At 39.9% G+C, this 25,173-nt stretch overlaps 1 protein-coding gene across 1 annotated transcript in view; it reads left to right on the plus strand.

Moving 5' to 3' along the window:
- Window positions 1-25,173, plus strand: part of LOC122796926 (collagen alpha-6(VI) chain-like) — a 1,619,258-nt gene that overhangs the window by 1,049,218 nt on the left and 544,867 nt on the right. Inside the window, exon 24 of the mRNA XM_044065693.1 lies at window positions 24,703-24,756. Coding sequence (XP_043921628.1) covers window positions 24,703-24,756 — 54 coding nt within the window. The remainder of the gene's footprint in view (window positions 1-24,702; window positions 24,757-25,173) is intronic.

Here is a 25,173-nt window from a genome sequence, read left to right on the forward strand (position 1 = left end):
AGTAAGCTTTAGACTAGTTCCTGAACATTCCAGGGTTAACTGGAGTCCCAAATTTTATTTTGACTTCAAAGGAGATTGTTTTGTGGTCTGACCCTTACCAGAGAGGATGTTAATGTTATTTTGACTTCAAAGGAGATTGTTTTGTGGTCTGACCCTTACCAGAGAGGATGTTACACTAAGGACTATGCAGCACTTTTCCATTGTAGTGAGAACCAGATCCAGTACGTTTGCACCCCTGGTCAGTGTATTGACAATCTAGTCCAGGGAGTTTGTTTTTACAAAATCCAGGAGTCTCTGTGTCTGCACACTTGGTCTGATATATGATTCCCAATTAATACTGGGGTAATTAAAGTCACCCATGAATATGATATTGGATTGGATAGTGACTGTTTCCAGTAAGCTTCAGTACATGTTACGTGTTTCCTGGGTCATAGAGGAGGACCTATAGTTTGCAAGGAAGTACTATAGGATTTTGTCTGTGGTGATTTGCACGTGGAGAATCTCAAGTGCATCATCCTGTTTGACTAGCCTTAAGGTATATTTATTTCTGATATAAATCGAGGCACCTCCACTTTTAGTCCCTGTCTGTGTAGTAGCTGATCTAAATGTGTGGAAGGCATTTTAGCCTTGTACTGCCAGGGTGCTGTCCATGGCTTTAAACCATGTTTCAATGACTGCTAGGCTGTCAGCATTATTTAGAGTGAAGAGAGCTTATAGGTAGTGGAGTTGCTTGTTTAGACTCCTGGCATTAAATAGTAAAACCCTTAGATTTTCTTGGTTTTGATTTGCTATGTTGGAAGGATTGTCAGTTTGACATTCTCCAAAAAATGAAGTATGGGGAAAGACAATTATTTAGCTAATCTTTGAAAGCTTAGAGGAGAGAGGTGCAGACCACCCTTGGCAAAGCAGCATGGTCTGCTGGAGATAACTCTTCATGCTGACAAATATTGCACCCCCTTTGAATGACACCAAAAACTAATCCAATTATTGAAGTCAGTTATCTTCTGTTCATATTGTGGCTTCATTACTGGAGAAGGTAGAATGCTACTTAATGCTAGGCTTATAGCAGTGTGCAACACATATTCTGAGACCTCCATGTCTCTCTTCGTATAGTCTAGAGACCTTTGTCTCAGGTTATTTACACCTGTATGGACTATGACTGAGTCATACTGGTAGTTTTGGTCCAGTGACCTGAGTGCATGGGTAATGTGGCTGATCCTGGCACCTGATAAGCAAATGACCATGACCGTCTCCTTTCACATCCTGGTGAGAGGGACTTCAGTGTGTCTTATGATGGAGTCTCCAGTGACCAAAATGTTTGATTTTGTTGTGGCTTACCTTATGGGCTTAGAAGCAGAGGCTCCATGAGAAGTGACTGTACATGTTGATGTGGGTGTTATTTTGAAAGAGTGCATTTGGGACTGCTGACACCATTTATTATGTGTGCTTTGTCTAGAAGGTCTTTGGGGTTTAAGAAGGTTGCAGTTAAGTGCCTCAGCATATGTGGGTCTACGTGTCTGAAAGAGAGAGGTGATGTAGTGATAAATTCTTTCACATGCAGTTCGACACACAGCAGTCATGGTGAGGGGTGTAAGGGGTAGGTCAAAAAAACTGAAAGTCTGCCATTGAACATCACAGTGATATGCATACTCCCTGGTTATGGGAAGGAATGGGCATTGTCGGCTACAGCAGACTGAATACTTCCATTATGACACAAAAGTAGAACCTTGTGATCTTTTCTGTGGAGTCCTTGTTTAGGTGTCCATCAGCAATAAGACAGTACAAAGTGGCAAGATCCTTGGTGAATTCTATGAAAGCAAGTCTAGTAAACAGCCAATATCTAGTGATTTATACACGGCATCTAAGAAACTGAACAGATAAACTGATGAGCTCTTAGTGAGTTTCATGTGATTGAAGGTGAGATCATGCTAAAATGTATAATCTATGAGCTGTCAAGGAAATGTTCTATTTCCAGTATGTTTCATTGTGTCTGACTTAACACTAAGAATGTGAACACAAGTCACAGAACTTAAATACAGGAACAAAAATGACACACAGCATGTCCTTCACATGCCATATGCCTCTAATACTTCCCACAAGAAATTCCAACGTATGCCATCTCTATGTCCACAAAGCACATGTAGATGGTAATGACAACATCTCATCATCATCATCATCATCATCATGATCATCAGCCCCATTTTCCTACATAGGGTCAGGGTATCGTGTTAACTGTCACCACCTCTGTCAATTCAGTGCCACACTCCTGCCTTCTTCAACACTCATGCCTGACTGTCTCAGATCTTCTTTCACACAATCCATCCACCTCTTTGCTGGATGTCCTCACGTCCTGTTACTTTCTTCCTGTCTGTCCCAAATCTTCCTCACCAGACTGTCTTCTACTTTTCTACACATGTGCCCAAACCACCATAATATGTTCTCTTTGATCTTTTCTGCAATCGGAGTTACTTTGGCTTCTGCTCTTATGTCCTCATTTCTTCATCTGTTCTACAGTGTGCATCCTACCACCTTTCTCAGGCACTTCATTTCCATCACCTCTAGCTTCTTCATCTGTTCTGCCTTTACTGCCCAGTTTTCTGTACCATACAGTAGTACTAGTCGCACCACCGTCTTGTACACCTTACTTTTCAGCTTCTTTGGCATTCTTCTGCCATAGACTACACCTGGCACTCTATGCCAGTTGGCTGCAGCCCAACTGATTCTAGCTTTGACCTCTTCATTAAGACTACCCTTCTCCTCAACTACTCCTCCCAGATACTTGAAGCTGTTTACCTGTTCCACTATCTTCCCTTCTATCTCTATAGGTTCATAGGTTCATACTAGGCTATCTGCCCTGGGGCAATTATAAGGCTAGCCCGATTCTGTATGGCTTAAGCCACCCCTTGATTTGAGTATACTGTGCCCTTTTTAAGGTTTAGTTTACTGTGCCTCTGTCTAATAGTGACACGGGAGTAATCCCTGGGACAAACCTACAATCCCCCATCCACTTATCGAGATTTTTCTTGAAGAGATTCAGTGAGGTGCTCTGCCTCACATGAACTGGAATTCTATTCCAGAGTGAAGGGAGCCTCTGGGTTATGAACCTGTCCCTCCAGCAAGTTCTATTTATTTCTGTGCTGAGGTTCAAGTCCCTCGAGCGTGTGGCTCTAAGGGATTTAGATTTACTGAGGTGGAGCATGTCCATTAATTCTGGATTTGACATAGCTTTGTATGTCAGGCATAGATCGCCTCAAGTAGGCGGTATGCAACTGAGTAGAGCTGGAGTTTTTTTAACTGAGCAGTATATGGCATCTGTTTGAGACCATTGATCCTCTTGGTGAGATACTTTTGGGGTCTTTCTAATTGCTGCAGGTGTCGGGTAAGGTACATCCCAAAAGGGGCATTGTATTCTATGATGGGCCTGATGAGGGATGAATAAAGGCACGATTACCTCTCTTGATCTAGATGTGAAATCCTTCGTGATGAGGTGGGCTATGTAGAAGGTCTTTCTAACCACTTTGGCAATGTGGTTTTCAAAGGAGAGATTGCTATCAACTTGGGTCCCCAGGTCCTTAATAACTTTCTCTGTACTTAATGGGTTTCCGCCTATGTGGTAATTTGTGGGCACATTGTTTTTGCCAAAGGGTATGACTATACATTTTTTGGCATTTAGCTTTAAACCATGGTGCTGGCACCAGTTATCTGTCTCTGTGAGACCTTTTTGAAGGATGTTTGTGTCAGCTGGAGAGTTGATTATGGCGCCCAGTTTGCAGTCATCTGCGAACTTGGTGAGCCATAGTCCTCCAACGTTTGCCTGTACCTCGGAAAAGTATATACTGAACAAGAGTGGTCCCAGGACAGAACCCTGTGGGACGCCACTTGTGACCGGTTTCGAGTCTGACATGGCTCCAGCAACTCTCACTCTGTGGGTTCTGTCTTTGAGCCAGTTTGCGACCCATCTTGTGACATAGGGGTTTATATTTAAGCTGGATAGCTTATCTATGATGCCCGAGTGGAGTATTGTGTCAAATGCCTTTGCAAGATCCATATAGGCTGTGTGGACTACCTTCCCTTCATCTATGGCTTTAGTGACTGTTTCAAAGAAGTCAACCAGGTTCAAAAGGCAGGATCTGCCCTTGACAAAGCCGAACTGGGTAGGATCTAGTGTCTGTAGGTCCCCAATGTCTTTGTTTATGAGCTCCATGATGATCCTCTCCATAGCCTTGCAGACTAAGCTAGTCAGGCTTATGGGGTGATAGTTTCCAGGGTCCATAGAGGCTCCACCTTTGTGGAGTGGGGCCACTGTTGCTGTATGCCATTCTGTGGGCACATATCCTGTAGTGAGGCTGAGATTGTATAGCTGTTTTATTTGAGGGATTAGTTCCTCTTGTAGTTCATGTAGTACGCAACCTGGGTCGTCATCTGGTCCCATGGAAGCAGTGTTTTTTGCTTTGGAGAGGGCAGCCTTCACCTGAGTATCTGAGATGTTTGGGAGGCAGCCCTCTGCTGGGATAGATACTTGCTCTTTTGGGGTTTGCACTGAACCTGTCTGCCAGGATATTGGCGATGTCTGTGGGTTCAGTGTATTTTTTGTCGTTTAGAATCAACTCAGAACAAGTCTGGGAGTTGCATCCCAGTTTTCTAACATAACTGAAAAAAGCCTTATGATTGTCTTTGGTGTCCTGTGCAATTTTTCTCTCAAAGCTGGCCTTGGAGGATTTTATGAGGGATCGTAATTTTTTGCTAGTACTGATCAGAGATGCCTTCCCTATTAGGGATTTTGTTCTATCATGTAGTAGCTTCCTCCTTCTGTTGTACAGTTTAATTATGGCAGGGGTCCACCAGACTGGACGCCTGCCTTTGGATGATTAGGTCTTGGTTTTGTTTGGGAGAGCATGATCCATGCATTCCTGGAGATGTCCGTAGAATGCATTTATATAGGATTCTGCAGTTTGGGCTGTAGTTTCCACTGGCCCTGGGGCCTTGAAGGATTCCACTTCGGTTTTGAGAAGTGAGAAGTTCGCTTTTGAGATGTTTTTCACTGTGGTTTTCTGGGCTGGGTAGTGGGGTCGGGATGTGGACATCCAGTGAAATTAATTTATGGTCTGATCTTACCAGTGAGGGATATACTTCTGGTGTGGAGCATAGAGTCCCCATGTTGGTAATGATCAGGTCTAGTATGTTGTCCCCTCTTGTGGGAGTGGTGACTAGTTGTTCCATAGCATTTGAGTTTATAATTTCCAGGAATCTTTGGGCTAAGGTGCTAGAGCTTGAGTAGTGCTTCCAGTCAATGTTTGGGTAGTTGAAGTCGTCCAGTATAATGGTGTTCGGAGAGATCTTCATGTTCTCCAATGTTTTCAGGAAAGCCGAATGGGATTCCTGACTTTGAGAGGGTGGTCTGTAGGATGCTATAAACTGAAAAGCAGTCTTGCCCACTGTTAGTTGCACATGGATGGTCTCCGATACTCCGTGCAATGCCACTAACCTGGAGGTGTGGATATCCTTGATAAATATGGAAACTCCCCCTCCTTTTGTGGTTCGGTCCGGGTTTTGGGGCCGAAAAGCATGATATGAGGTATAGCCTGGTAGTGCTGGGGTGCTCTCTGGAGCCTTGAACCAGGTTTCTGTCACTGCACAGATATCGATGTTCTCCATACTGAGGAGAGCTTTGAGTGTGTGCATCTTGAGGTTAAGACTTCTGGCGTTTAGCAGCATTACCCTTAGTTCCTTGTTCCTTGTGCTGTCTATGGGGGTGGGTTTGACTTTTGAGCCTTGCCTAAAAAAGGCACTATGGGGGTGGCAAGAGCCTTTGCCAATATCCGAAAGCCCAGTGGTGACAGGTGCAAGCCATCCCTAGCGAAGCAACATGGCTTGTCGAGCATGTCATCCCAGGCTGACAGACACTGGATCCCATTTGAATGACACCAAAATTTTATCCAATTGTTAAAATCGATCATTTTGTCTTTGTACTGTGGCATCATTCTAGGTGAGGGTAAAATGCTGCTCAAGGTCAGGGTCATACCAGCCTGGGCTACATGATCAGAGAGCTCCTCTATGTCTCTTTTCATGTAGTCCAGGGAGGTACATCTCAGGTCATTCACACCAGCATGTACAATGACTGAGTCATATTTGTATTTGCTTTGGAGTGACCTGAGTGCTTGCGTTATGTGTCGGATCCTAGTACCCGACAGGCAGCTCACTGTGACCTTCTCTTTATTCAGCCTGGTGAGCGGGACGTCAGTGTGTCTGACAATAGAGTCACCTATAACAAGAGTATCAGGTGTGTTATTCAGCCTTAAGGGCTGTGGCTGCTTGGCACACTGACTTTGTGGGTTATGTGTTGTGTGTGTTTTGTTTTGAGGTAGCGTTTGCTTGGATGTCTGCTTTGGAGGTCTCTGTTGCTTAGGTAGATTTTTATTTAGAGCCTCCGAGTATGTTTTTGTGTATTTATGTGTTTGGTTCGCTGATGTGGTGGGACTATGTGATACTGGAATTGTGTTGTGTGAGGTTACCTTCTCCTCCTGACTGGTTACACTAGTTTTGAGATGAGAGAGCTCAGCCTCCAGTTTGGCTAAATAGTTGCATCTCTCTCATATATTTGAACCTGTTTGGAGGAGGAGAGGGTTGTCCGTGTACATGAGACAGTTGTAACATTGCCTCAAAATTCCCAGATTCACCAGCTGGACTGGAGAGGAAACCACTGACTGACCTTTGGACATGCTAGAGTAATAGGGAAACTGAATTTAAGATGGACCAATAGAGGACAGGGTAATCATAGAGAGTATAAGAGTAAGTAGTGCTTATGGTTTAATAGTGCTAACTTGTAGGATTACTTAATTGGACCAGTGAAGGGCCTTAGAATGAGAATATGGTGTTTACATTGAGAGATAGAGCAGTTCTAAGGGGAAAAGGTGGAGCAGACTTTGTGGAGCCAGGAATAGTTTAAACCCAATTAGGCAGTGCTGCCCGCTGTTGCGCTATGCTCAAAAATGTGCAAAACCGCGCAAAAGAGGGTTTTAAGAGAGGAAGATGAAACTTACAAACAGTTCAAGAACAGCAAGCCTGTAACTGAACTTTTTTAAATCTCAGAAAAGTGGGAAAAAATCAAGATTTCTTTTTGTTTTTTTGTTTTTTCAGAGATAGCAGAGGTTAACAAGTATCAGCAAGTTATAACAGTGCAGTAAATGACCCCACACAAGAGTGCTAGGCCAAAGACAGATAAAATGCAAGTTTTGAGAAAAAAACGATTTTAAAAATAAGTGCAAACAGGAAATTCAGTAAACAGCTCTAGGTTGTGCTCTAAATACAGTTACTAATGCAGAAATCAAATTTAACAAGCCAGAAAATGCTCAAAATAGGCGGCTATGCAGAAAAACTTGGCAAATAAACAGAGGAAAAATACTTAAAGTCTCAAAAGTGGCTCCTTTCTTCTCTCAGCGTTTTCTCCTCTTGGTGGGTGATTCACCAACAGCCAACAAGTCTGAAAAGACGCCAAAACCATGAGGCAACCAGGTTTTAAGAGAGGAAGATGAAGGAGTTATGGAATTGACCCAGAATGGCCAAAATAAAACTACAGTTTCAAGTCAGTAACCACTCCCACAGGGGCAGGCAGGCTGCTCAATGTTTTTCACTGCCACTGACCAACAGAGAGACTTTCCTTTAGCCCAAACAAAAAATGGCCTCACAGAAACTTACAAACAGTTCAAGAACAGCAAGCCTGTAACTGAACTTTTTTAAATTACAGAAAAGTGGGGAAAAAAGCAAGATTTTTTTTGTTTTTTTTTTTTTTTTTTCAGAGATAGCAGAGGTTAACAAGTATCAGCAAGTTATAACAGTGCAGTAAATGACCCCACACAAGAGTGCTAGGCCAAAGACAGATAAAATGCAAGCTTCTTCTGATTTCCCCAATTTGCTGCCATTACCACCATCTTATCTGTGCTTATTTTCATCTCATGTGCCTTCAGATTTGCATTCCATTCCCCTATCCTTTGCTGAAGTTCTAGCTCAGAGTCTGCCTGTACTGCCACATCATCTGTATACAGCAGCTTTGTTGATCCATCCCCTCCAACCTGTAGTCCATCACCAGTATGAACAGCAGTGGGCTCAGAGATGAACTCTGATGTACACCCACTCCTACTGGGAACCCCTCTGTGAGGCCAAACACGTCATTGGGTCCTTGTACATAGCCTGCACTAATTCTACCAATGTATCTGGGACTTCAAACCACCGCAGTACTGCCCATATCAGCTTTCTTGGGACAATGTCATATGCTTTCTCCAAGTCTAGGAATGCCCAGTTGGACTCTCTCCTCATCTCTAGCTTCTTCTCAAGTATCTGTCTCAATGCAAACATCGGGTCAATTGTGCTGCATCCTGATCTGAATCCAAACTGCTCATCTCCATCTTACATTCTACTGCTCTGCATATCTGTTTATCAGTCACTCTCTCCAGAACTTTCATGCGATGTGATAAGAGTTTGATTCCTCTGTACTGTCCACAGTTGTGGATGTCCCCTTTGTTCTTGTACACTGGCATGAGTATGCTTATTTTCCGGTCATCTTGGATACACCTTTCTTTCCACACTGCTATTAGTACCCTCAGGAGTCATTTCTCCCCTATCTCACCCAACATCTTTATCATATCTGCTGTGATCTCATCTGAGCCTTCTTCTTTCCCTGACTTCATCTTCCTTAGTGCTGTTCTTACTTCTTCTGGGGTGGGCTCCTCTTCCTCTCTCACCATAGGCTGTTTCTGAGGCAGTACAGCTTCTGTGGGGTTTTCTTCATTCAGAAGCTGCTGGAAATACTCCTTCCATCTGCCTTTGATGTCCTCTGGGCTGGTGAGCAGGTTGCTGCTGGCATCCCTTATGAAGGGTGTCTGACTATCTTCTTTATCTTTCTGTCTTTGCCTTGCAACCTGATATAGTTTCTTTGTGCCCCTTACTGAGTCACTTTCCAGAAGTTGGTGCAGTGCCTCTGATGCCCTATTCTTTGCTGTTGCAACTTCTTTCTTACCTTCTTTGCTAACCAACCAGTAGCCCTTCCTAGCCTGGTCAGTGTTTTCTGTCTCTACTTCTTCCTGCACTCCTTCTTTCTTTTGATGACTTTCTGGACTTCTGCATTCCACCACCAGCTTTCCTTATGTACATTATTTCCATACTTGGCCCAGCCACCTATCTTTTCTATAGTACTAACACATGCTGTTTTTAGGTACTGCCATTCTTCTTCATCTCCACCTTATTTCCTCCTCTTCTTGAGGGGCTAGAGCCCTGAGTAATTCCTTAAATTGTTGTACTTTCTCTCCAGTCAACTTCCAGGTCTTCAGCCTGGTCTCTGTTGATCTTAGAGGCTTTTCTGTCCACTGCTTGCAGCTGATTGTGGCAACTAGTGGTTTATGCTGTGGGCTAACTGTTTCACTGGGGATGACTTTGCAATCATGGATTCTCCCCAATGCCCTTTCCTTACTAGGAGGAAGTCTACCTGAGTTGCATGGTGACTACTCTTGTATGTGATCCTGTGACTGTCTCTCTTTCTGACTCATGTGTTGACTACTATCAAGCCATTTGCCAGACAGAAGTCTAGAATGGCTTCTCCTTCTTTATTCCTGTTGCCCCACCCTTGTGGACCCAGGCAGTCCTCATATCCTGTTCTGTCTGTACCGATATGTGCATTCAAGTCACCCATTATCAACACCAATTCATGCTGTCTTGCTTTATCTAGTAGGTCCTGCAACTGCTGTCTGAATGCACTCTTTTCCTCACTATCACAACTCTGTTGTGGGGCATAGGCTGAGATTATGAATACTGCCCTATCATTAGACTGGAGTCTGACTGGCATGAGTCTGTCATTAATTTTGATGATATCCCTTACTGCCTTCTGAAGCCCTCTCTCACCACAATTCCTACACCATTTCTAGCCTGTCCTCCACCTGAGTAGTAGGATCTGGATGCCAAGCCAAGTGGTTTTGCTGTACTGCCCTTCCATCTCATCTCTTGGATACATAGGATGTCCAGCCTCCTCTGTATCATCCTGCCATCCACTTCCAAGCTGCATCCTGTCAGTGTATCTACATTAAGCATAGCAATTCTCAGTTCATGTTTGGCAGGTTGGTTGGTTTTACATCCAGAGTCTTGCTCAGCAGATCTATCCCAGGTAACCCAGGCTGGGCAAATAGACACCGGCCAGCCAGTAGCTTACTGACCCAGGGCTGCTGGACTTTATGGTGGGCACACACTGGCCAATAGGGGCACATATACCCCTCCCAATATTAGCACTGGTCCCTGACGTGGGTCAGAGTAGGCCTGGTCCTCAACCCACTTATCTCCGGTAACTAGCCATGCCCATTTTTGTTGACATTAGTCAACATGACTAAATCACCTAGAGCCATATTTTATACCGAGTGGCTAGCCCTGCCACGGTGTGCAGTCTGTGACCTGTATTCTCCTATCTTGGGAATACTGCGTACCACAGTAGATGTCCAAAGCGGTTGGTCTGTACAACTCTTCCCCCAATAGGGCACCATGTCGAGTCTGTGCTGCTGCCCACAACTCCATTCACTGGTGAGTTTGAGATGGAAACACTCAGCATGTTTTTCGGACATGGGAGAAACCCTTCAGAGACACAGGGAGAACATGCAAACTGCAAACAGGCATTGGTCGGAGGTCAGGATCGAACCTTGTGCATGGGAGGCGAATATCCGAGTAAGACCAAAGAGCTTATCCTCTCTTCATGACTAGGGACTGAGTCTGCATTGTTCCTTCTGAATTAAAATTAAAAGGCTTGAATGTTGGATAAAATGTCCTTTCCAGCAGCCTCGCTTATGCTTCACAGTAAGGCTGAGCAGGGTTATCTCACTGTCAGTTGGAGCACCCTGTCCTGATCCCTTTGTGAACTATGACACACACACATTACATTGTTTTGAAGATTTAATTTCTTAATCTGTCAGTTTCTATCACTGTAATCAGGTATGAAATGCATCTATGACTGAAAGACCATTAGCTGACTGATGCATTCTCCTAAGTCCAACTGCTATGGTGGTATCTTCTCAGCTTAACCTTCGTGCTCTTTACATTTGTCCTCTTACCCTTTGTGTCACAGGTTTGATACCAGACCCATCTTGATCACTGTGGATCACATGTGTTTTCCCTTAAAAAAAAAGGCTTAGATAACAGAGTTGCTCATGGCATACAGTTGATATTAAAAAAAATAAATAAAACTAGGGATTCCTTTTAAAAGAACTGGAAAAGCAACCCTCATAGTAGTGAGTTACACCACCCTCATAGTAATGAGTTACACCAAACTTTTCTGAGTCTAAAGAAGAAATAACTTTCTACTGGTATTGCAGAACGGTTTAGACATAATCTGTTTTTTTGAAAGAAATAAAATACTTAATAGTGACATTAAATAATTCTTCAACTACCAAAAATGGACCAATAACATTGAACCACTTAGCCTTTGCTAATGGCTATGCCCACTTTCTGTAGTCCTGCTTAAATGACCTAACTAAAACCTTTAAAATAATTTACTTCCTCACCAATGAAGAATAGGAATCTTCAACTCCTGATTTACAAACTTCTATCCTGTTATGCAGCAACCTTTCACTTCTCTGAAATCTCAGTAAAACAGACCAAGTCCCTTCTATACAGTTCAGGATACAAATCCAGCAAACTTATCCACACCATCCTAACTCTTGCAGATAAAATTACAGCATATTAATATGCAGGATTATCATAATTTTTATGTGTAACATTTCATGTGAGTTTAAATTATTGGTTTTAGTTACTGTAGTGTTTATTTTGCTCAACTAGAGCTGGTAATGTTTAATTAGTGCATAATGAATGTTTTTAATTTTTGTCACTAGATGGCAGCGTTTTATTGTTTTTGAAGTGGGAGGTCTGAATCTGAAGAAGTTCACATTACAGAAGTGAATAAAGGAATTATTCTTTATTAAAAATCAGTAGTTCCTGGGACCTACACGTGTGTTTGTTTTTGTTTAACTCTTCATGGATATCTTTAACCTCTCGTCTACCTCTCAACTGTGTAGATTTTCGCAGAATATCCAAATTTATGCTTCATAGTTTTAGTCGATTCCTCATAAAATGTGTGGTTTTCTGGCAAATCATTGGGATGATCTGAGGACTTAAGTCACTAAATAATGACATATATTTGAGTTTCAGGCTTCAAATCCTTTAGAAAATGTATGTTAACATGAATCCTGGTACTCTAGCAACTTTCTAAGTTTATAAGAGCAATATTTAATATATGTCCCTATTTTGGGGCCTTTGCCCCCCCCCCCATTTTGTCAGGCTTTGTCCAGATTTCTTGCACTGAGAGGTTGAGAGGTATGCACTCAGGGACTATCCCCCTAGCATTTAAGCATGCAGCTATATACCCCCACTACCTAAAGTCGCTTCTAATCGACTTTAGGATTACAAACCTATTTCTAATCTGTGCCCTATTACCGAAATATTTGGAAAAATGTTTATATAGACTACTACTTAACCACCTTAACAGCTGTGGCATGTTATGGGATGCACAACATGGCTTTCACAATGCCTTCAGTACCCTCACTGACCTGGTAATGGCCACTGAAACCATTTATTGCAACCTTAATGAGGGAATCATGACTACAAGCCTCATTGTTGACATGACAAGGGATTTAAGTCAGTCAAACATACCATTTTTTAGAAACTCAAAATATTCAAGCTTTGGTGATATCACTACTTGCTGTTTTCACAATTATCTAAAGAATAGAACCTTCCAACTCCATAGTAGCATCAGCTCTCTACTGATTGTAGACTTAACACAGGTGTACCGCAAGCTTCTGTGCTAGGTCCTTTACTCTTCTTCCTGTTTGTCAGTAATCTCCCCCTAGAACTACCAAATCTTACATTAATAATAATATATGCAGCTGAGATGCTGCTCTTGCAAACTAAGTTACAGGACAACTCCACCCAATTCTGTACCTGATCCACCCTGTAGTTACTATTTAACCCTAAGAAAACTAATGCAATGGTCGTCACCTCACTAAGGAATTACCCTCTACTTCTGCAATTCCCTTAATGGATCTTTAATGGAAACATGATCCCTAATGTCACTGAAGATAGATACCCTTGTCTTACTCTAGGCCCTACTCTCTCTTTTACAACACATACAAATCCTGTGACTAATAAAATCCTTGCTCATTTAAAATTTTGTTTCAAGATCACTCACCTCCTGTCACCCACTAATCACAGTTCCATTGCCAAAAATGCTGTAAAAGCCAAATTGGAATATAGTCTTCCTTTCTCATTATTCATTCAGTCCACAATAGTCACAGAATGCAGACTACTGAGAATAAATCTGCCGATCCATTCTATGAGCCCCCCCCCCCCCCACAAGATGCACCATTGCAATTTGTTGAAAAACTCCAAATGGCTTTCAGTGCCTCATAGGGCCACTTTTTTAAGTACTCTTTAAGGCTCTAAAACATGTTCACTGCCCCCATCTAAGATTGAAACTTCCTTTACAAGAAGTCAGAATTACACAGGACAACAATTTCTCTGTGGTTTGCCCTCCATTGAGAACTGTTGCAGGTGGGAGAGTCTTCTCAAGATTGGGCCCTGCTACCTGTAAACACCTGCCAATGCCTCCTGACATCAAAAACCTATAAACCATTAAAAGCTTCAAAGATGCACATGCAAATAAAGAGCATATCTTTACATAATCTACCAGCAACTGCTAACACAATGGTTAGGTATCTTACCACCCATATCATAGAAAGCATAATACATTTAAGAAACATTTCTCAGCCTAATAATGTGGTGTTTTATCCATGTATATTTAATATTTATTATTTTGTTTTATTTTATTTATTTATCCCTTGTTAACCAGGTTGGTCCCATTAGGCCATACCTAAAGTAGTATTCATACTAGTAGGGAAAATTTGGACAGGGTATCATTGAACTTCTGCTGATCTTTTCAGCAGTTACTATGGGATTGTTTACATCCACCTGAGCCACCACTAACTCAAACCTCAGTTTAATGTCTCATCCAAAGGATGACCCCCTCAGGAGTGCATCACCTTCCATTATGCTGCACTGCAGTGTTAGCAATACAACTACCTGGCATGGGAATAGAACCCACAACCTTCTGCACCAAAAACATTATTTATATATATATATATATATATATATATATATATATATATATATATATATCTATCTATATATATATATATATATATATATATATATATATCTATCTATATATATATATATATATATGTATATATATATATATATAGATATAGATATATATATATATATATTCACTTTATAATCGAAAGCCCAGTTCCGCGAAAGATAACAAAACCGAATCCGGAAATGCCAAATTAGCAGTTATGATGGTGTGCTGTGTTAATTTATAGCTGCAGATTCAGGTAAGTGTTTCTATTTTGAGGATTTTGGTTATGAATTTTAGTGTATGTTAGTGTTTTGGGAAGTTGTAGGTGTAGGTTACGGTATGTAGATAAGAGTGTGAGTGTGTAAGTGTTGAGAATAGTGGTGTTTGTATGTATGTGATGTGAGTACGTGGGAAATGTAGATTGTGTAGTGGTGGGTTTCATGTCTGTCATTTTAGTGTGACCTCGGAGTTAGTATATATAAGGATCGGGGGGGGTGGGGGGTGCAGGGGGCTCCCCCCTGCTTATATGTAGGGTAGGTTTGTGTATTTGTGTTGTGTTTGCATGTGTTTTGTTTGTTGTAGTGCGGGTAGGAAGGTTTATGTGTGTTTGTTTATGTGGTGTAGGGTGTGTTTACAAGTCACAATTTTGAATTTCACCCTTTTGGGGTTTCGGTATTTTGATTTTTCGACTTTATAGTCTTGAGATATATATATATATATAGATGTATGAAGCTTTAACGTCTGGCATTAGTGACTGACTGACTGACTGTAATCCTCTGTATTACTTCTCAACATTTGCTTAAGAATTCTGGACAAAGCCAAAAATAATGAATTGATATCAGTATAGGCAAAGAAAAGGGGATTGGAGAATCCTAAATGAAAGACCTGCACTAGTTAAGGTTTTAGTTGAATCTAGAGCAGAAGCTGTTGTTAAAAAAGGAATAATTAATACAGCATATAAAATATCAAATGATAACTATAGCAGTCTGTGACAATTGGGGAGAGATGGGTGAAGGCTTCCAGCCTAGTCAAATAGTATTTGATATATAATTCTGGCATTTGTAAATAAATGTAAAATACAGGCTTGTTTTCTTGAGTGTAAAAGAACACTGTGAAATGTGGAACTGCAAAATATGTGACAACATTGCACTTTACTGGCCCAGTGAAGCATGTTGTGACCCTTTCATGTTATAATTTGGCTCCAGTGCATCTGGATGAAGGTTTCTTGCCCATTGTTTTAAGGCTAAAGTTTATGACCAGAATTTAGATGTGGAATGCGCTTTATTGCTCTGGTTTCTGTTAGAATATACATGTGAAATGTCTTCTATTGTTGTAAGTTTCTGAGCTGGTGTTAGATTGCTAAATAATGCAGTTTGTGGCCTGAGAACTCAGACCAGGTGTTAAGATGATGCAATATGAATACTGGGAAAACCTAAGTGTCAAAAATTATGCAATTTGGGAGGGCCTTAGAGACATGTTTGTTAGTAATGTTTAAATACTATTTCTTACAAGAGACTGGAGAGCATTTTGATCTTGGATATCTAACTCAGCACTCTACCTAAGCTCACATGTAAGTTTCTAGCACTGTGATTTCTTGTAGGAATAGTTAAAGCTAGTAAAGACTGATTAGGTATTTTTCTTTGAAATCAGACCTGTCCTACTGTATTATTTTAAGTTTCTGTGTGATCTCTGAACTCTTAGATATGTCTGTGCTGTGGTAGTTTTGTCTTGTGTTTTAATTATTTATTACTAAATATTTTTAAAACCTTCTACCTATGGCTGGTTTGTGTAGAGATAAGCTCTAGAGTACATTGCATATTTATAGAGGTTATTGTAATAGGCCACTCTAAAGTAAACCTTGACCGTTAGTCATACTATAATATTGCACAGTAATAATTGGACACCCTTTTAAGGGCCTTTTAGTAGCTGATATTATTAGCTGGGTGGTGGCAGTAATTACTACCGTATGGTCTGGGTAAAGGGGCACAGTTGGAGAATCTGTGTCAGCCTTTCCCAGTGTCTGTGAAGTTGTATAAATACTTATCTCAAAGTGTGTGTGTGTGAGTGTGTGTTGTGTCAGCTACTTGGCAGGGACACAAAGCACTGGTTGGACAGAGAGGGTACTAGAGGTTCTAGCTTGCCCAGCTAGCTGAGACCTGGACCCTAAAGCTGTGCCATTGGTGAGTCTTATTGGGGACCTGGTGAGTAAGGGAGCAACCAACCCCTAACTGACTGTGATCTCTGTGTGCACTTAAGGGAAATTGTACTTTACTGTGTGTATTAGTTATCCTTTTCTCTTCTAGGAGACAACCTCCCTGGTGTTAGTGGTGAAGATTGAGGCTCATTGATAGCTGGGCCAGGGTACGGTCATCACACAGTCAATCAGAGGATGTCAAAAAGTTTGGGAAGAAACATTAGTTAAGCAATTCACAGAGAAACAATAAGAGGACATATGTACAGCTCCCAGATATGCAACAAAATCTAGAAGATTTAGGATTTTTGTCTGGAAGTGTTTGCGTAGGTACTTTTATACTCCAAACAGACTCCAAAGAATTTTTCCTCAGCGTGATTGGAGGTGTAATGGGGAAGAAAGAGGTACCTGGGAGCACATGTTCTCCGAGTGTAATGAGTTGGCAGACTTTAAAAATTATCTGCTGATTACTCTGTCAGGAATACTGGGTGAACAAATGAATATAAGGAAATTATTTTTTGAGATGAATCATGATCTGAATTGCCTATACAAAGTAAGGCCTTGTTAAGTTTTATTCTGGTGGCTGCCAAAAAAGCAATTGAAAATTTAAACTAAATATACATGAAGTAGTGACTATTGTTACAAGAGATAAAAGAACAGAAAGTGAGATCTTTGGAAAGGGGTAGGAGTAAATTACATTGAAAAAAATGGAAATTGTGGGTGGGAACAACATACAGTAAACTCTCAATTAAGTGGAACTCAAGCATCCAGCAAAAAATATCAAAGAAATATAGTACAATTTTCATGTGTTGCACTTTCTGTTTTCCCTTGCAGAAACATGCGTTATGTTTTTAGAGTTTTAGAGTTTTAAAAAGGAAGATAGGAATAAATTCCCTCTCTCCCCAACCTGAGAACAAGTCAAACCAAACAAATAGTATAGGGTACAGTATTAGTCAGGCCTATTTTAATAGTAACTCCGAGCAACCAGAAACTACAGTTATCCGGCATCTACCATTTCTCATGGATGCCAGTTAACTGAGAGCTTACTATATGCAGAAAAATGTTTTGGAGGAGTGATGAGGATTAATAGAAGGCAGGAACTGAATAATTTATGTAATGTTTGTTTGATTATATTGTATAAAACAATATATGTGATGTCTAATGTTTGTAAATGTGAACTTGTTAATTTAATTTGATTACTTTTATATAAATGTAAGTTTGTCTATGCCACAAGTTATAATTCAGTAAAGGTGTTTTATAAAAAAAGTAAAAAATAATGGGGTGATAAAGGGTCATAATCATAGACAGATTTTAAATATTGCCCTTATAAACTTAGAAAGCTGCTTGCATTACACATATTTTCTGAAGGATATAATGTCTCAGACTCAAATGTTTCATTATTTAGTGAATACAATGTTCAATGATTTGCTAGAAAACCACAGGTTTTATGAGGAACAGACCAAAAAATATGAGGAAATAATCCAGACATTCTGTGAAATTCTGAAACGTTGAGAGATATGATCCTAAGTGGCCTACTAGAAAATCAGATATTTTGCAAGGGACAGGGCCAAAATGAGAGCAAATTAAGGATTTTCTGAAAATTTTTGGACAGTTTATTTATTGATTGATTGACTGATTGACTGACTGATGTTTGTTTACCAGGTATATGGGCTGGTCTACTGATCTTTTTCAGACACAACCCAGGATCAACAGTAGTAAAGACAACGCTTTACAAAAGTACAATAAGACATTACATTCATGTACACACTTTGTACAGTTGAGGAATACCCGATGTTCTACAAATAAAGTTTAATATCCAATAGTGCAGATCTGTGTGTTCATTGCCTTTCACCCACTGAGTACAGGGATAGGCTTTTGCTCTCCTGTCTAATAGCCTGTTTTAGGCAAAATTTTCCACAGTGGGTACATTTCACTGGAGCAAGACTGAATTAAAATGTAGTAATCATATTGCTTTATTTAATTATTTATTCATACATTCTCTTACACCCACTTTATGCTATTCAGCATCATTATGGTCATAGGCAAAGATTTCTTGACAAGCTGAGAGTAAGCCATAACAACAGTTTAGATTCATAGATTCATAGGTATTCCAAGGCCAACAAATCTTATGATCGTTCATGCATTGCCAGTACACTCCTTCAGGTAGCACCTCCTTTTTCCTGGAGGACCAAACCAGTAAAATCAAGAGTAAATTTGTGGTTACCCATTCAATCACTAGTTTGTTTTTAAAGTAAGATAGTGAATCTCACTGCTTAACATGGAGGGAAAGTTTATTCCAAAGATATGGGAGTTGTTACTTTGTTAGCATGTCTTTCCATTGTGCTGTATTTATCTGTTGGTGATCATTTAGGTCCCTGGTTCTAATTGTGGTGGAGATATTAGACATGCGGAGAAACATGAGGTCCAGGACAACAGGGTCTCCAATGACGCAGTAAGCAAAACAAATCTCCCCTCAAAAGTCTGTAAGATACTGAATAAAGAAGCAGAGTTACCAGCATCTAATGGTAGCTCAGGGACTTTGGGCCAGTGATTTTTTTGGTTAAGAGCATTTGTGTTTAGTGAGATACATCCCAAAGGGGGTGTTGTATTTGATAAATTGTGTGAAAAATGCTGACTTTAAGATATTGATTACCTGTTTAGACCATGCTGATATACCCTTGGCAATTAGGTGGGCTAAATAAAAGAGTTTCCTGACAACAGTTGTCACATGATGGTCAAAAGAGATGAGCTCTCTTCCCAAGTTTCTAGGCCCTGACAATATTTTCTTTTTGTATTGGTGTGTTGGCTATACAGTATGCTGAGGTAAGGTGTTGTCTTCCAAAATTGACACTACACAGGATTTCCTCACAAAGCCAGACTGTTGGGATCAAGCAATAATACAAATCTTGATATCACAGTTTATGAGGTTAGTTATAGTATACCCCATGGTTCTGCAGATGAGGCTTGTAAGGCTGATAGGACATCAACTATCTAGGTCAGTTGTAAGGCCAGCCTTATAAAGAGGCTTCACCACTGTGCCACTCATCAGGGACAGTTGCTAAACTTATGTTAAACAGCTTGAGGAGTGTCTGCAAGGGCATGTTTATCACTAGTGTATAACCAGATATATGATTATGTGGGTCTATATTAGAACACCGAACATGTGAAATGTCGAGTGTTCTAATATAGACCCATTTTCAGTGAATGCTGAAAATATCGAAGCAACAGCAAACCAAATTCTTTCCTAGGGAAATAATTTGGTTGTCCATTTCTGTTGCTTCGGTATTTTCAGCGCTCTGGTGGAAAGTTACGGGGCAGGTTCAGGTAAGTATGCAATTGTGTGGACGTGTGGGTTAGGGTGGATTAGGTGAATTAGGGTTAGGAAGCTGGTCAGGTAAGTGTGCGATTGTGTGGATGTGAGGGTTCGGGCGGGGTAAGTGAGTTAGGGTTTAGGCGTGGGTGAGGTGACTGTGTGATAGTGATGGACCTTAGGGTTAGGGTTTGGGTTAAGATAAGTGGATAGATAGTGGTGTATGTATAGCTTAGTGTAGGGTTAGGTGTAAGAATTTAGGTGTATGTGTGTGGATTACTGTTTGTTTGGTGTGTTTGTGTTGTGTGTATGTGTTTTGGAACAGCAAAATTTTTCCCTAGGAAAAAATTTGCTGTTCCGAATGTTTGATGCTTTGTATTTTCGATTGCTAGGGTTCGATATTAGAACACTCGACATTTTGAATGTTTGGTGTTCTAATATAGACCCAATTATGTGGTAGTAAATACAGATACAATCAAAATGGTTGTTGCATACCAGAAATCTGACAAAAGCACACATATCATATGTTTTTTTTTTTTTTAATCCAGGTGCTATAGTGTTATAAAAATTTTTATGGACAGTAACAAACTTTACTGAGAAGATGCACCACACACTTAAATGGGGCAATCCATGGCAGTACCTAATAATTTGACTCTAACCATTGGTGAAATGGAACCCTTGGAAAAGGACTTCAAGGTCCTCCTACTATACACTGTCCCCGCAGTGTCCCCCTACCTTCCCCATCCTGGCCTTGCCACACCATTTAGATTACTTTTTTCTTGTTTTCTCATACTTTGTTGTACACTTCAGATTTTTCCTGCATTGTTTCAATATATCCTAACTGTACATGATTACACCATAATAAATGAGGAAATAATCAAATTAAGCCAGAGGTCTCACCCCCCCCCCCATCCCCACCCTTCTAGATAATCTCTAAGTTACATTTTAGAACTTTAACTTTTGAGATAAAGATGACCTGAACAAAAATCATGGCTAAAGAAAGAAGTTTCTTCTTGCCTTTCATTTTCTTCCTGAATCATTGCACAGCTCCCTGAATGCCCAAGACTGCACTGTAATAACTGCTGAGGAAATAATGCAATTAACTAGTGGTATGAAGGCTGCTTGGGCCTCAGAAGCCATGGGATTCTAGATGCTGTGAGGTATACTTTAGAGACCCCCCCAGCCTTTTGTTACAGTTATGGACTGGACAAAAATCATGACCAAAGAAATCCAGTCTTGTTTATTCTTTTATGGAAGAAATAAGTTGTGCCCAAGGCTTAATGATCAAAGTTGACAAAAATAGTTCCCAATAAACCAAGAAGGAAAATGGTTGCAAAAATATGAGTCATAACTTAGAATAGCTTCTATCTCCCTGTCAAATAAAAAACAAGATACTCACCTTCTCTATATCCCCCTGATGTTAGATTGAGTTTAAAGGGAATGAATATATGTCCTCAGTCATATTTCAGGTTGCTGCTGTCACATATCATACAGCTTGCCTTTTCATCCTACTACTCCTAAATGACAGCTGTCATCTCTGTATCCATCTGACAACCAGAATATAGGAACGTGTTTTAACTTGTTGATCACAGATGCATATTCACAATATGCCAGCTTACCACTGCATCCCAAATTAGTCACCTGTATTCATTTCTGATAAGTGATTGCATGAGAGAGAAGAAAAATGATCACAGTTATGTATTCTAGCTTGTTGCTCCTAGACAATGCACTGCTCCTACAAAAGGTATAATGATGTTGTGTGCATACATGTGAGGTGTGAACAGTTAAATAAATAATGATCACACTGTTACAGCCCCACAAAAGCCACAGTGAAATTCTGTGCAAAGCTCTGAGGTTTAATTGTGAGGAAAATTTTGGAATTAATGACCACACTTTCCCAAGTCCCAAACATGTTAGAGTGACTCTCTGTGTTTACCTGTGAGGTCTGACTGTAATGAGAATTAAGAAATAATAATTTCACTGTTGCCAGCCCCCACATCCCACAAACACAATCACAAACTATAGCAACGTTCTGTGCATAACTCTGAGCAAGTCCAGTTGTAACAGGTGAGTCCATGGGCAGAAGCCATCAATAACTTTCTTTCAAAGTCCACTTCTATAGCCTGAATTGTGGACACTGCAAAGGTCTAGATGTTCTGTGATCATTTTATGTCTTAATTTTGAAAGATAATGACTTGTAGCATTTGATCACTGTGATTATGCTCTGAATCTGGGGAAAAGGCATGCTTGCTACGCACCATTTTGACACCGGAAAGGTTCTTACCAAGCTTTTATTAAGTATCTCTTATCATTGTAATGCTCTAGTTACACACTAAAGCATTAACAACAATCAGCATTCACCACAAAACAGCAGTGGGAAGCTTTTTTCTAAAGTCAAACTGAAGTGTTTAACAGTCTGAATAATGTGTCTAACAGTTTCCCACCACTATTCTGTGGTGGCTGTTCTCTGCATGGCAACAGTAAGCATGTCACAGCACTACTGCAGTTTCTGCTCTAATTTTTGAATATATGACTAACGGATCACATACCATGCAGGTCTAACATTAGATTCATTTGTGCTTTTCATTGCAATTTCTGTAGAGTCATTCCAAATGTAATGCAGATTTACACTATATACATTTTGTGTCAAAGATACGCTTTTGTTATGGTAGCAGACAGCTAAAAAAACTGCCCTTTTAGACTACTACATGCCCATTTTGCTTTCTGCCCCCACAGTCTTTAGTAGCTTCTGCACCCCTGGTCTAGAGGGTTTAAGATTTTTGCACTGAAGTATTTACATAGGCATTTTGACACACCGAGCGGATTTCAGCGAGTTTTTCCTTGGGTAGATAGCAAATACTGGAGATGTGATAGGAAAGAGAGCATTAAATAAAGATATGTTTCTTAGGAATGTATTCAGTTGTCAGATATTAAACATTCTCTACAATGCACTTTGTCAGAAATGTTAAGGGACCCAATGGTTGTAACTAAGAAAATTATTCTTTTGAGTTAGGATATAGGATCTGAATTGCCCAGACAAAGTAAAGCTTTATGAAGTTTAATGCCTGCCAAAAAAAGCAATTGCTATAAATGGAAATCAAAATTTAAACCAACTGTAATTAAGTTGTATAAATATAGATATAGATATGGCGCTCATACTATTTGACGACTATACATTGGACCAGATTCTAAAAGATTTGTGGAAAGTGATGGAGTTCCACACAAAATTTGTAAAAAGACAAGTAATGAGCAAATATTTCCTAGTCTAATGAACATTTACCAGTGCAATGCAGACACCACAAATAACCAGTGATGTCAGCGCAGCTGCAGTCAGGTACTGCCAAATTATATTACAAAGAAAAAATGTCTTTATGGCAGTATACTTCCCTCAGTTATGTATACATGTGACAGGTAGTCAGGCGTAACAAAACATCTTAATATGTGAAAAAAAGCAACAGAAGAGAAATGTGGGTACATAGGTTTATAATTGATTCTGCTTTGACAATCATATGTCCGTGGTGGTTAGAAAATCATTCTACCTTGTGCAGCTTATTCTTTGTGGCTTATCCTTGAGTACCAAAGGAGTTAGTCTCATTTTATTCATTCCTTATTAGGCCTTTCATTTAATATAATGTACCTTTCAGTATGTACCTCACCAAGCACCTAAACTAGTTAAACAGACCTCAGTGTTTCCTCATCAAAAAGATCTCAAATCTCAGTAACTTTAATTATGCTGATAGACTTAAAGCTCCATCACTGTACTCAGTGTCGAACAGACTCCTCAATGGTGATGTCTACTTAGCTTTCCATGCTATGAATGACCCAGTACTCTTTGAACTTCTTCACCTAAATGGAACAGGTGATAAAGCAGACACCTGTTCTAGAGACCCAAACCTAAAACATCACATCAGATTACCAGATGATGTGATGGATACCTAACCCAATGTATAGCCCATTTTAGAAATAGGCTGCCCTTACCTTTCAAGCAGAGCAGTTCACGAGCAATGTAAAAAAAAAAAAACAGTCTGGATGACTGGATGAGTGATTGCAAATTTTCACCAAGAATATGTGGAGAATATCTACTTAATGGGGGGCACTGCTATGACTGAGCTTCCTGATGGTCTCTTTTGACTGTAAGCTAAGTAAGAACCTATGATCCTATGAATTTACTCCAGGATTGACCATTATGCCCCCTACTAGAGAAAGGGGTGCAGCCTGAGTGAGAGAGTACTGGCAAGGCATATATGGTCATGGAATATCTATGAACATGGGAATCTCTAAAGATCTTTTATACACAAGTCTGTTTTTTTTCAGGTTGTATTATGCCTGTAAATATATTTTGTACATATTAAGATGGACATAATTTAAAGAAAATGGACAGATTCCAATGCAGAGAGATATCAAGTTTTATCTTCATATTGCATTTTAAAGTCATATATGAAAAAACTTTGTTTTTCAAATATAGCAAATGAAAGGCAATACTTAACTTGTATTCTTACGTTAAAAAGGTAAGACGTACTAGGCATGGGTTAACACTGGTCAAACTGAAAAGGAAGGATAAAAAAAGAAAGGAAATTTGGGGTAGTTCACAGGAGATAACAAGAGAAAAAGTCCCTTCATGCTCATATTCAGTAACCAGAGATTTGATACCTTGTGGTAGATACATGTTGGAATATGAGCTACTTTAATGGTATTTAGTCCTGTTTACTTGGTGACCCAGGGGTTACCATCTACAGCGTGTTTTTCTTAAGCACCTCTACCGACTGGTGAAACATGGTAATCCGAGTCACTCAGTATACAAATGGTGTTGTAAAATCAAATCAGGTGAACAGAATATAATTCTTTTCTAGCTTATTGCCCGCAGATGGTACGGGCAATGTAAAATCATGCTCTTAGAATGTGGAGTACTATTGTGAAATATTTACTGTTAATACAGAAAAGGTAAAACATATAGTTCAGTAATCATTTATACTTTACATATATACATGTAAAATATGAAGAAAAAGGAGAGAAATATAACAATCATATATTTTTTTATAGGGTTCCACAGGAACTGATGGTATTTCAGGACCGCTTGGTTATAATGGCAACACTGTAAGTTATTTTATTATTGCATCTTATTTTGGTAAGAAATGCTGCAGGAATTTTTGCTTGTTGTAATGTATGTTATCCCAATACCATAAAGAAAGTGTGAAAAATGAGAAACATAACAGGAAGTATAAAACTTGAAGGTAAAGTATACTTTTCTGGGAAAAGTTGAAACATTTCATTATCTATATTTCCTTAAACATTTTGTGATGAAATTTGAAATAGCTGTTTTTCTCCTTTTCAAGCATTATATGTATTATTACGTTGCCCCTTGAATGAGCAACGTACGACAATGACAATGTTAATTATTTAAATGTTCCATTTCTTCTAGATTTTCCATTTTGATAAACATTGGAGAGAGTTCTTTCCCAATTCTAAGACAGCCTTCTTATACAGAGTATATTACGTATTTCATCAAGAAAA

The sequence above is a fragment of the Protopterus annectens genome, chromosome 3.part0 (assembly GCF_019279795.1).
Source record: "Protopterus annectens isolate FY-2018-M chromosome 3.part0, PAN1.0, whole genome shotgun sequence".
Taxonomy (NCBI): Eukaryota; Metazoa; Chordata; order Ceratodontiformes; family Protopteridae; genus Protopterus; species Protopterus annectens.